General features: G+C 35.6%; 1 protein-coding gene, 1 long non-coding RNA gene and 1 pseudogene across 23 annotated transcripts; all 3 read right to left on the bottom strand.

Annotated features, from left to right (window-relative positions):
• Nucleotides 1-947: 947 nt before the first annotated feature.
• LOC133814174 (protein PHOSPHATE-INDUCED 1-like) lies at nt 948-1,883 on the bottom strand. Its single transcript, XM_062247170.1, has one exon. It carries the CDS (start codon nt 1,881-1,883, stop codon nt 1,020-1,022), a length of 864 nt encoding a protein of 287 aa, XP_062103154.1. The 3' UTR covers nt 948-1,019.
• Nucleotides 1,884-2,335: 452 nt separating this feature from the next.
• On the bottom strand, nt 2,336-14,026 carry LOC133817709 (uncharacterized). Of its 22 annotated transcripts, none has more exons than XR_009885665.1 (10): nt 9,665-9,967; nt 9,439-9,543; nt 6,932-9,332; nt 6,287-6,520; nt 5,390-5,542; nt 3,803-4,897; nt 3,545-3,573; nt 3,322-3,403; nt 2,866-3,022; nt 2,336-2,543 (listed from the first exon to the last, which is right to left on the bottom strand). It is a non-coding gene; the product is annotated as an uncharacterized LOC133817709 (long non-coding RNA). The 22 variants fall into 22 exon arrangements; XR_009885673.1 differs by having other exon boundaries at nt 2,866-3,001; XR_009885682.1 differs by lacking the exons at nt 2,866-3,022; nt 3,545-3,573 and having other exon boundaries at nt 3,803-3,994; nt 4,271-4,897.
• LOC133820394 (small nucleolar RNA snoR128) lies at nt 9,710-9,790 on the bottom strand (annotated as a pseudogene).
• Nucleotides 14,027-14,057: the final 31 nt, after the last annotated feature.

Here is a 14,057-nt window from a genome sequence, read left to right as displayed (position 1 = left end):
GAAATTATGGCTGATTTATTAATTAAGATAAATTTGTATATGAATTAATAAATAAGTTTAAATCAAGGTTCAAATTATACATAATTAATTTGATAAAGGATTTAAATAATTATTTAATTAATTAAATCAATAGAATATAATACAGGCTTTGATTTTAAGTCCAATGGGCTTATAATCAAATGGGAAATTTCACGGGCCTAAAGCCCATGATAATTTCGACCTAGGGCTTTAAAATGTCTATTATTTTATTGATTTTTTAATTAAATTAAATGACATAATTGAGTCTATAAAAAGAGTGCTTAGAGAGAAGTCAAAACATAAGTTTAATCACTGATTTTCTGATAGTTTTAGATTCTTTCTAAACACAAATCCTTTTCTAAGTCTCTTTGCTATTATCTCTTCTTCTCTCTATATCTATCTCATGTGTTGAGAATTGCCCACACTAGTCTAGGTGATTCTAAGGATACATTGGAAGATTGTGAAGAAAATAGAAGATCGTTTCAGTTTCTTGATAATACTCTGCGATAGAGAGGATACAAGAGTTAGAGAAACTGAAGGAATGACTCTTTAATTCCACTGCGTATACTAAGTATTCTATTCATTGTTTCTCTTTGAATTCAAATTTAGAAACATGTTTTAGGCTATCTCGTATTAATTTGTTTAGGCTATTTAGGTTTTTTACCCCCCGAACTATTACATATGCATTATCGTGCCTCCTGAATTTTTCAAGCAGTTAAAAAATTCCCCCGATCTATTCACAATCAAGTAAATTAGGACTTCCGTCCAATTCTGTTCATTTTTTGTAACGGGAGGATGATGTGGCCTTTTTTTTTTACATAATTTGGGATGACACGTGGGATTCTAAAGTGTACAAAAAGAATTAAATAATTAATTAACAATCCCTCTCTACATATAAATTTATATATATTTTTATATATACTAATTAATAACAAGTATTAGGCACATCATATCATATCATATAACACCTCCAAATGCTCTTAATTCGTATCTCAAGCTGATCAAACCAAGGTAGAACAAGTGGAGGTGGAAGGGTCAAACAGAGCCGGAAGCAAGTACTTCCTTCCATTGCCGCCGTGAGCATTGTAGCTGGCACCAGTTGTGGGGTCAACCAAGAGATCACCGGCATATCCAGGGTAGGCCCCCTTCCCAAAAGTACTGGGACAAGCCGAACCCGCCTCTAGTGGAGCCTCCTTCGGCCCTTGGAAGTACCCATTTCCGAACGGGTTCATTGCGGTTCCAGCCAAAAGGCTAGTCAGGTTGATGATCACTCCGTCAAGACCCACGTCGTTGTTTGGAGCAATCAGTGGCTGTGCTTGTGGTCCGTAAATGGGCTGGTGGAACGGCCATGCGCATTGACCTGGGCACTGGGTCTCTAAGTTTCCGACCCAGATGTAAGCGAACTTGGAGCTCTTTATATTTCCTCTCAATTTGTTGTCGGCAACGTCATCGGCAGTCAAAACAACGTTGATGGCATCCTTTTGACCGCCCTTGGAGGCCAGGCGCATGATGTGTTTACTTGTCAACGTTTTTATGAGAGAGTAGGCCTCGTCGATGAACTCGGCTCCTAATGAGATGGAGAGGGACGAAGGTTTCTTGGAGTCGGAGTTGGCAAGGCGCTGGTAGGTTTCGATGGTCTTCCACCACATGTTGACTGATGGCTGGTCTGTGCTGGGTTTGGAAGAAGATGGAGAAGTAAGGGAGGTAATGAAGTCGGAGACAATGGCTCGTTGGGATGGCTTGAAGTTTTCGTACCATATCAGGTTAATGGAGATTTTTCCAAAGAGAAGAGGGCCATTGTGGTACTGGAAAGGAAGTGGCTCCTGGGTTTTGTCGGACTCACTGGAAAGAATCCCACGTGTCATCCCAAACACTACAAGAAAAAATGCTTTTAATAACACTGAAAATGTGTTATCAAAACATATGATAACACTTTCTGATGTGTTAAGACCGACTATGTTATTGTAGGTCAGGGTACTTTACATAACACTTTATCAGTGTTATACAGGTGTGTTATTGTACTGTCAACGATAACACAATTTCTGTGTTATTTTAATATATAGATAAGTGTTGAATTATGTTATTTATAGTCGATTATATAACACTTTTTTTGTGTTATACTACACTTTAGTATAACACATTTTTTGTGTTATACTATACTTTAGTATAACACATTTTTTGTGTTGTACTACACTTTAGTATTGTGTTATACCACACTTTAGTATAACACATGTGTTATATTAGCTTAGAGAAACATAATATTTTTTTACTTAGACAAAACTAGGAAAACAAATATGAAAGTTGAAGCCAAATAAGGTAACATAAATAGATTTTTATTAATTACTCAAATGTAATTACAATATTTAGTCTACTAGTCTAGGCTTAAGAAATCATATTACAACATAATTTATGCCCAATTCAGATTCCTTTATCACTAAATACAAAATAAGAAATGTATACAAAAATTAGTGAAATACATTCTTCCATTCTTCAAGAATTGCTCCAAAGAAATCATCTCAATATACCTGCACATTGTAAAAAAAAAGTCCTTTTATTATTAAGAACATAAGACTTAAGCTAGTTTCCACCTGTAAGCATATAAAGTTTAAATTAAATTTGTAATAACTCCAAAACTTGACGAAACAACAGGGTATAGCAAGATGTACTACCATGCAAAACGACTGAAGCAACAAAACATGCAACTTAAAACAATAAGCTAAGAGATGAAAGAAGAGAAAATTCCACTGCCAAACAGAGTACTCTATCAATACCTAAAACTTAATGAAAATGAAAGAAACATTCAGCAGCATAATTCTAAAGCACAACAGAAGACTTTCTTCTTTATACCTTGACAAGGGCTGATGAAAGTCATCTTTTTGTTGGTAGTTAGTATGAAGATGTGATGAGAGTTATCAAAGCTTAACCACTGCTATTCATTAATGTTATCGAACTTGTTTGCTTCCTTGTATTTGGTGTCAAACCACTGCTATCATGAATAGTAGTGCTAAATATTGCGGAATTAGATTTGAGAGAAAACTTTGTGTATTAATCAAAAGTGAATGAAATAGTCCAAGGTACAATAGCTATATTTATAGCTAAGGATGATAAAACTAAACAACTAAACTAACTGAAACAACTTATTTAAATAACTAAACTAAAACTAATTGAAGTACATGGAAAATACAAGGGAAATAAAGTAATCTAAAGTCAATAATCCTAATACTAAATCCTATGTCATTTGATTGCAACTCCTTCATAAAAGCATACCCAAATAAGGCAAATAGTGTTTCAAGAGCAACTAACCTTCTTTATGAAACCAACGAGCAAACTTGAAAGATTGTACAGAGTCTGGGCTCTCTGTCTCATCTACTCAATTATCATGATGCTACCACAGAAGCAAAAAAACACGGGTCTATCTCAAACCAATGAGCAAACTAATGTTCGGAGATGCTACCATAGAACCAAAAGACACAATGATTTCCTAAACCAAATAAAAAAAATGGGTATATTTGCTTAAAAGCAACACTTATTTGATACGTATCTGAAGTATGAATCCTAAAAATATTACACAAGAGAAAGCAATGAATAAGGCAAAATATTAAGTAGGATTTTCAATTGTAAATAATCCAATAAAATGATTCTTGAAATCAATGGAAATGTGAACTAGAAAACTGAATATGTAGCACCAAAATGGAAAATTCAAATGTTTAAAAACCTAATACATGAAGACAATTCATATATCAGAGACAATGGAATTTAGACCAATTTAAAATACTTCAAATACCTCAAGGGAAGGGAAGTAGAAGAGCCAGTGCCAGTGCCAGCAACACTTAAGGTTAAGTGTTAATGCACTGCCGAAAAGCTTATGCAGGATTGAACAAGTAGGCTCGCCCAAAATTGAAGGCACAGTTACCTTCTCAGCATTAAGTTGTACAGGCTCGTATGCTATCTGTGCCAAATGATTTATCTGAAACATCTAGAGTAGATGATGATTATCAATTGAGCCACGATTGCTTATACTCAATCTACCCTCATGGAGGCCTTTCCATGGAATCAATATCCTTGATTACATACATATTTGCATTTGAATCAATCATCTAATCTAATATACAACTCCTTACAAGTCTAAGGCCTATATCGATTCACTTCCTAATACTTTCAACACAACAAACCAAATTTGCAGAATATTTCAATAAACATTTGAAACAAAAAGAAACATCCATGACTACCAGCTTACAGATTCACAACTCACCACTGCTACATGGACATGGTTAGATTGATTACCTCTTCTGCTTTATCTTCACTTGTAGAGTCAGAAGAGAAGAACCAAATGTTATTCAGATTAAAAAAAATTCCAACAGATTAAGAAATTGAAAAATGTAAACAAAATAATCGAGGACTAATTAAGTCACGAAGGGGAGTCGAATTTTGCGGCAAGTTTTCAACCTATTTTTAAAAAATAAAACGACCATTCCGTAACAAATAGTTTAAAAAATAAATACAAGTTTTGAATTAATTTAATTTTCAAAGTATAAAAGAACACTTCGAAACACATATTTGAGGAAAACAAGTTTTTAACTGATTTTAAAAAAATAAAACGACCATTCCGAAACTAGTGTTGAAACTAATTTTCAAAGTATAAAAGAACACTCCGAAGCACATATTTGAGGAAAACAATATATTTTTTTTGTGATGTGTTTAAAAAAAAAAAATCTCCAGACTAGTATGTCCAGAAATGTTACTCCATCCCCTACTTACATCCGTACATTACCAAGTTTTTCATGAACTTCTTTCTACCTTTTCCACACATAAAAAACCTTGCTAATACATTAATTCCTGCAGTCCATTCTGAACATATGAAGCAAAAATACTTCCAAACCTATAAAGAGTAGAGCCTCGTTTCAGTAGATGAGCATCAATATAGACAAGACAATGATAATTGATCTAACCAAAGTGTCTTGCGTCACACTAAGAAGCCTAACCTCCTAATCCAAAGTTAACAAAAATTTGTTACAGCTCATCTAAAACTGGTAACCAGGGTGGTTATTTATATATTTAGTTTCCCAATATATATTTTACAATGTTCACATCACATAACTCATAAACTATTAGACTCCTAAATTCTGGTACAATATACACATAGGAACTTAGTTGTAACCTGTCAGATATGAAATTAATCAAGCAGAAATTATTATTATCATCCTAAACTAGCTAATAGCTTACCAATTATTTATAAAGCAGCTGAAATGAATAACAGATGCTTTTCCAAAAAGCTTTGCTCAACAATAATTGCAACCCTTTAATTTCAGTAACAACACAGGTCAAACACAAAAATTGTAATTATGAAAGCAAACCAGTGATAGAAACTCACACAAAACATCATGTGCAGATATCCGCCTTTTGGAATCTCGAATAAGCATTTTCCTTACTAAATCTTTGGCACCTTCAGAAATACTAGGCCATGGGTCTGTTGAAAAGTCTTGGTCACCATGTAATACTTCTTCATATATCCCTTGCTCGCTCTCTATTGAAACCAAGGGGAAAGAAAAAAGGTCACAAAATACACATACAGAGACACAAATAGAAACATAGATACTAAATACAACAATGACTAACAAGAAGCATCTTTAAAAATCCTACCAGCCCAAAATGGAGGCACTCCACTTAACAGAATGTAAAGAATCACTCCAGGCACTCCAAACATGGTGGGAATAGTATTATCTAAGCACATCTAGTTTCTCACAAACCATACTCCTTTACTCATTCGAAGATATTCAAAATATACTTACTAGTTACTTAGAAGATATTCAAAGTCATCCATAAAAATAAAAATGAAAGAGTCAAACTTATCAAAGTGAAAAAGGGCACTGAGTTTTAAAGTGGGAAATTGATCAAATATACAATTCATAGAGGAATGCTTAAAGACCACAGATGACACTAGAGGGTCAACAAAAACTCATCTAAGCACAAGCTCATGTCCAACTACTCTTCAGAATGGTGCTTGTCAAAAGACTAAATCAATTGAACGGAAATTCGGGCTGTTTACAGTGGGAGCTACAGAGAGCCATGTAAAACAGCAAATATGGGATAGGGAACGAAAAAACCGTCACAAAAATAATACCATCTTTATAGTTATTAACAAATTATACGTTTTTCTAGCTGTTACATATTTGCAGGGATGGTTTGGCAACTATGAGACTATCTCCTTAAGCAATCAAAATATGAAATTAACTCATTCAGATTCAAGGGCCACAATTTCATATCTGACCTCTTCCAAATGCTAGTTTATAACAGTCACAACATCCTGTACTCCTCTAATGGCCTCCTTTAGTTCTTTATCATACATAGCATCTGCTTCTGCCTCTTTAGTCCCAGCAGCTTCTGTAATCTCATGGACATGCACACATTCATGCTCCATTGGTTTCTCAAATTTGCAATCTGCATGGCTCACCAAACGTTCTGATTACCAACCAGCCTTCTTTAGTACATGTAATGTGACCGTCTTTAAAAGTAAAATAATTTAATGTTAGCCGGGCAAGAGTAAATTCTGGAAAAATTGAGTTACAAGAAACAACATATGAGATTCCATTTGCATACAAGGTTACTATTCTAGAAGTCTGGTTGTGAGTGCAGAGTCATCTTAAAGAATTGAAAATGAAAAAGAAATCACTCTACTACAGCCATAAGATCAACAATTATCCTCTGTAAACATGACATTTTTTTAAAGAGAACAATAGCTTTTATTTAAACTCGTGAAATAAAAAGAACAATTCTAGCAGAAAAGGAAAAATAATCATTGAAATAACTGTAAATTTATGTATGTCTACTGTCTAAGTGGTTTAGAGATCGTTTATGGTCAGTCATCTTTATTGTTACACAATTTTTCCATGCTGCTTCCAAATCATTATCTTACATGAACTTACGGTCCCCAAGGAAACTCAGCTAAATGATTCAAACAAAATGATTCGCCCTGAGGACCATAATTTCCTCAATAGCTCACCAAAGGTGATTGCAAGCTCACCCTGCACAGCTAAAATATACTTTAGAAATTGTATAAGCACTAGACCTACTTAAAATTCAAGTTATCCCCATAAAAAAAAAAATAGAAAGAAGATAATAAAAAGAACTAAAACCTACATGCATTCCCAAAGGATTTTCAGTATTGATCTCATCTTTGTAATCTTGCAAGAAATACTCAACAAGAGGAGGCGTGTGAACTAAACATTGCAGGGCACAAAATACTCAACATGGGATGAAAATTTGAAGTATAAGAAACATATACGACTGTGAGAAATTGGTGATTGTGAAACTAAATACAATGGTCCCATATTCAAGAAATAAAAGACCAACAGAAAAAAGATAAATAGAAAGATATAGGGATAGAGATTTAGGGAGAAATAGACAATAATCATGTATGAGAAAGAAAATAGAATTGCAATCCTAAATGGGAAACATCTTCACTTTATCTCCATGTGTTGATTATTTGATGAATATCTTTATTTGGATTATTTTTATACATTTCAAAATAAGGGAAATAGTACGCATAGGAGAATACAAACCTATACTCAGTTGTCATGTAAGACTCAAAAACTACTTCAAATGTTAATAACAAGATAAATAGAGAGAACGCCTTACTTCCATTTTGACCAGTGATAATATTTACCCAATCACCAAGCTTGATCGCAAAATTTCTATGGCACATATTAACGTTCCAATCAATTCCTTATTAGCTTTGGAATGCTAACTAGAAAGGGTTCTGGGGTCCTCCATGACTCAAGTATGCTTACTCTAAAGTTTTATCCGTTGACAGTGTAGGAACATCAGCTTCATTTGGTTCAAGAGGCCTTGTATTTCTAGGAACAATACCCAGATCTCTACTAGATGTTAGGAAGAGAAATGTCAAGTCATGCAGATTTGTCCATTTGTTAGATTATGTCAAAGTAAACAATATAAACAAACACAAAGAGCTCCATGTACTCTCTCACAATTAGGTTCATTCTAAGAAAAAGACACACATAAAGCAACTTATTACAGAAACTTATCCCAAGTTTATTACATTCTGAAGAAAATGAATCATAATTAAGAGGAAATTACACTGGCCACTCTTATCATTGAGTCAATTTTCAAAAGCTAAACTTGTCTTACCTATGTCATAACGCTTTTAAAAATTCCTAGTACTCCAATCCAATATACACCTACAACTCCGAAAAAGGTAAACTTAAGATCCTAGCAATTAAGTCCTATTATAGACTATTATTTGTCCATGTAAACTTAAGATGCTACTGGCTATTAAAAAAAATTACCAAATAGACTTCGGCCTATTAAGTAGAGTGAGTTAGTTCAAGATCGAAACTGGACCTATTGTGCCAAAAGAAATATGCTTAAAGTGATAATATTTTTTAATAGAAAACATTTAATTTTTATTACAAATTACATTACTATACTATTAATTATAGAAAGTAATTTTTCTATACTATAGCTAATGGATTTCAAATTTATAGTGATACTTTCTATAAAGTTGATCAAAGGATTTTTTTTTAACTCAGTTATACGTGAGAAGAATTGTGGAACAAATAACTGAAAGAATTTTTCAAATGGTAAAAGAAATTGGAAAACAGCCTAGGAAAAAGATTGCCATAGTGGCAAAGTATAATCACAAGATGTAGAGTGTGATTGAAAAGAAATATATTAAAAAAAACATTATACTTGCCCAGAAATCTTTCCTCTTAGAAGATATCAATGCTAGAAAGAAGAAATAAAATACCTACCAAAAGAGTAAGAATTGCGCCAACGACCAATACGAGATTCCAGTTACTTTTATAGTAGTACCTTATGTAATCTATTTCATAAAAAACCTTTACACAAAAGGCAATTGCAGGCCCAGCTATAAGAAATACAGGTAGAATCACGGACGCTGCATCGGGGCCAAAAATGAATCGCCCACGACAGAAAAATTTCATGCAAGAACAAAGAAAGTTGTATTAATGAAAGTAGGAAAATAACTATAAGAAAAACCCTTCAACAAAACTCAAAAACCCACCTCCAAAAAGTTATCAGAACTCCAAAGCTCCAGCTGAGTAGCTACATGTAATATCCATATATGGATTTAAATTTATTTAGTGATGAGTTTAGCCATGGCCTCATAAGCAGCGCCAAACTTCCAGACTTTGGGTATGGCACTGGTAGAGCGAACCACGCCGTAGACCCACCACCGCAAGCACCGTCGCACCCACGAGTGAGCCACGCCGTAGACCCACGAGTCGAGCCTCCTTGTCACACGACCCAAGCACAACAATCTCCAGCAATTTGGGGAACTGATTCATTTCATTGAATTAAGCATATCATCAATATGCCAACTTAGGGAAAAACAATCTATTGACTTGATTGAAAAACAAAGATGCTAAGGAAAAGCCTACACACCACCGAGATAGAATCAATTGCTCCAACAACAGCTGATGCTAGCCACAGGGTAAGCAAGGCACCGCCACCAAAAAGTAAGAAAGAGTAAGTGTCTTCGGATTCAAACTGCAAGTAGTGAAAAATTATCTGTTAATGACAATTAAACTCAGTATACTGACATGTCAGTATGCATGTGTATATATCAACAAACAACAAGCATAACAATAGACATGAAACGGTGTTCTACCCTCATCTTATCTACTAAGAAACTGTGCTTCTGGAGAACCTTGTGTTGCTCAGGTAACCGCTTAGGATAAAGACTCATAAAGCAAATAAGTTTAACTTTCATCACTTCTTGATCTCATCATAGCAAGTAGATAAAAACAAACATCATTTTTAAACACATGATAATTTATAGTTGTCGTGGAGCCCAAGAAGGTGAGCTTTTGTAGTGGGATTGGAGAAAAATAAACACATGATAATCTTTGTTACTTATATCTCCTAAATTGTACATATATACGAGCCACTCATTTTAACTGATATAAAATATCACTTTATTGAGAATCATAAGTTTATTTAAAGATATTAAAGATACTTACCATTTGCATAAAGTCTACGAATAACAACAAATTAATACCATATATGCAAAACTTAGATAAATAAAGTATTAATTGGGGAATAAAACTGAAAATATTACACCTCTAATAAATTTGAATATTGTCAGTTTAGTTTAAAGATATTATTCACATATATCTCAGTGAAGCATTTATTCAAACACTTCTAATGCATTATTTAAAAGATTAGTAATATATACTTTAAAAAGGCAAGCAAGACCATCAAAAGTAGTAGAATTATGGAACAGAGCACATCCCACTATATATAACTAAAACTTACCTCATTCACACTTATAAAGCCGTTTATATATAGTTATAGCTAAAGAGCATAAATACACGGGTCTTACACTAACGCTTACAATCATTATAATTCCAAAACTCATAAAATTGATCACTATGATATCAAACTGAATAACATATCTCATGTATATGCATATAGCTAGCCGATAGTGGTGGTGGTGGTGGAAGAAGAAGGAGGCTTGTCTTCGATTCTAACGGAGGTGATGACATGATTGGGCTTAGTGGAGTAGTTGAGGGTACTTAGATTAGGAATGTGGAACAGAGAAGTGGGTAGTTCTTTAGGCAAGCATCGAAGCTTGAGTTAAAATCCGTACATACACAAGAAAATAGAATTACAGGTTATTGAGGAATTTAATCAAACAGTTTATATGCACACCAAATTTTGAAAAGAACAAAATATAATATCATCTTAAATGGATTTATGTAACGACCCAAACTCCAGGGACCGCTACGGTGTGCCTTGTAAACAGTGCTAAACTCGCTAATCGAGTCATTTGGCCAAAATCGTGAACTAAGTATGATTAGCGGTTTAAGGATTAAAAACTTTGGTTAAGATGTAACGTTTCACTAGAACGTTTAGTATATACATTGGGATCCCGAAAATATAATTTCAGAGTTTATTACAGAAAATATTTACAACAGGCCGTTCTAAGCGGCAAAACAGGGTTCGACCCTAGTTCCACTTTAAACCTCGGTCGTGGCGGACGAGCAGCTGCATATGTACACGTCATCACCTAAGCTCTCCAACTCAAGGATGGTCCAACTTCCTCGTGCCTTTACCTGCACCACGTAGCACCCGTGAGCCGAAGCCCAGCAAGAAAACACAATCCAACATGATATAATATCAACATATAACATAACCATTCAGGACTATCAGTCCAAGCAAATAGGTGACAATAGCCAAAAGTCACAATAATGAGCATCGCTCCTTCTAGCCATGTGACGATAGGGTCACCAGGGCTTAACCGATAAGTGATTCTTTCTTAAGTTTGATTAGGACAGGTGCAAGGTGATTAGTCACCAACATAACCTTCCTCACGACTCTAGAGTCGAAACTATGGACAACGTCCCTTAGCCATGTGACAAACGGTCACCGGGGTCATATACCTTGGCTATAGTCATCTGGTCGTAGACCAGGCAAGCGCTTATAAGTTCTTCGACCCTAGGGTCGGTCTAGCATTAATGCCATAAAGCCATTCAATGCGTGATTCTCTACTTTAGAGTCGGTCCCTGACTAGTCAGTGTCATTCACAAGTAAGACATGCCACCAATCATATATCACATGTTCAATATCCATAAACAAGGTATTTAGCATGCTTACTAAACATATACCGGTACAATTAGGACCATGCACAACCACATAGGCTCAAGCTTTGAACAATATCATACCCAGTATACAAAGCATGTCCTAATCACATGTTTCTCATGCATCTTATGCAATATATCCAGCAATCCAACATGCACCAATAACAGCTATGCATGCCACATTTAATAGTCAACCAACATGCATCAAGAATAGCCATGCATGTCATACATAATAATCAACCGACATGCATCAATAATAACCACGCATGTCATACTCAATAATCAACCAACATGCATCATAATAGCCATGCATGTCACATATACACAGGGTGCAGTTTTCTTACCTTTGGTCCAAGCACAGGTTACCAACAAACGAACAACAAGCACGATCCTGATTCCAAGCCTCTAGTGATAACCTAGTCACAACCACAAATGGTGATCCAATGAGTTCAAGTTCTAAAACCAATCTCGGAACCAAGACCTAGCCTCCGAGACATCAAACGCCACCAATCCGGGTAGTAGGAATGATCCCGAGGCCTAAGGTTTGAGTTCCCATGACTAAAATCCCATTTTGGTCACTTTTCCTCTTTTGAGCCGCGACCCCATCCATTAGAGCCGCAGCTCCACCCAAATCAGGCCCAAAAATACTCTCTGACAGCAATTAGAGCCTTAGCTCTACCCCATAGAGCCGCAGCTCAAATAGCCCATCAGCACCATTTCAGCAGCTTCTTCAAGCTTGAGCCGCAGCGCCCAAGAACTGAGTCGCAGCTCAACCTCGAACCCAACCAAAAATCCTCCATTTCTTCATCTAAAATCCTTTCATAAACATATCCAAACATCTCCAAACTCAAAAATCAAAGTTCCCAAACATCCCCATGATCCAAAACCCATAAAACCCAAGTCTCAAATCACCCAAAAACACATCAAAACACAAAATCCAATTCAATCTTAAAACTTTAAAAACTTAGAACTTAAAACTTGAATTACCTCCGATTGAGTTGTTTCCAACTAAATCCTCCGGCTAATAAGCTTCTAATCTTTCCTAGGATCGCTATGCCTCGATCCTCGCTTGAATCCGAGTCCTAGAACTCAAGTTTCCTTCGAAAATGCGATCGGGAGACGAAAGGGAACTTTTAGGGAGAGAGAACGTATAGAACGTTCTTTTTATTCTTTTAAAAGGTTACTTCAAGCTTAAGTAGCCTCAACCAAATCCTAATGCTCGGGGTCCCGAAAACACCCCCGGGGACAAAATAGCCAAAACCTCCAGAATTTCCCCCTGATCTTACTAACTCCCAATTTATCACCAAATATTAATTCCCATTACCCAATAACCCGGTAATGCTCTAAATACCCCTTGACTTACTCCAAGTCAAGCTTAAATCCCGTTGTGACTTTCCCACTAGCTTACCTCCTAGGATCGTCTTATGTTGGGTAACACTGGCATAACCAAATAATAACAAAGCACCACGCCCATTTCACATATATGCCAAAAATGCCTGAAATGGCCAAAATATGAAAATCACCCAATTCATCACAAATGGGTTCACATGAATACACCTAAACATGCATATTATCATTAAATAATACAATAAAGCAATTATGGCCCTCCCGGCCTCCTAATCAAGGTCCTAAACCTTATTAGGAAATTTGGGGCATTACAATTTATATGTTCTCACACCTTGAAACTGTATTTACAAATTAGCTATAGTGTAAAACTTATAATTTCTTGTTCGGTCTTTTTGTGAAGAGAAAAGACCATCACTATCATACTAATCAATTATAGCAATGAAACTAATTTTTTTCCATTTAAAATTTCAAAAAAGAAAAATAAATAGAAAAAAAGAAAAGAAAAGAGAGAAGAGTTTGTGTTGTGTTACCTTCTGAATACAATTGGCACAATTCCAGCACGGTACTGAGCAATTTGAAGGAAAGCAGGCTCGGCCAAATCGAAGTGCTGGAGCGGAGGATTACACCAGCCACCGTTGTCCTTGGACAGAGCAAAGTTTGGGGGACAGAAGTTGGTGGCGGTGATGGTGATGGTTCAAGCGAGGCACCACCAGTGCTTTATTTCAATTGGATTGAAACAATTTTTAAGCAGCTGAGTAAGAACATACCTATTTGTTGAGGATACGAAAGCTTTTCAGGTGGTTTAGAGAAGTCGCGAGAATGATTGCTAGAAATCCATGAGGATGATTGGAGAAATGGATGAGACAATCAGGGATGAGGAGAAATGGATGAGACAATCGGGGATGAGGAGAAATGGGAGAGAGAAAGATTGAGAATAAAATTCTTGTGGTGTGGTTAGGTGGTCGGAACTGAGGATGATGGTGGTTACGGGAGTGCGGCTAGGGTGAAGGGAAGAGAGAGACGAGAAGGAGAAGGGGAAAAAAGGTATGAGAATTGGGTCTCTCTCGGGTCTCA

This window comes from Humulus lupulus, chromosome 2, assembly GCF_963169125.1.
Source record: "Humulus lupulus chromosome 2, drHumLupu1.1, whole genome shotgun sequence".
Classification (NCBI taxonomy): Eukaryota; Viridiplantae; Streptophyta; class Magnoliopsida; order Rosales; family Cannabaceae; genus Humulus; species Humulus lupulus.
This window is presented reverse-complemented; position numbering and strand designations above follow the sequence as displayed.

Coding starts and splice junctions, on each gene's coding strand:
- LOC133814174 (XM_062247170.1), bottom strand. CDS start 1,883: ATGACACGTGGGATTCTTTCCAGTGAGTCCGACAAAACCCAGGAGCCA.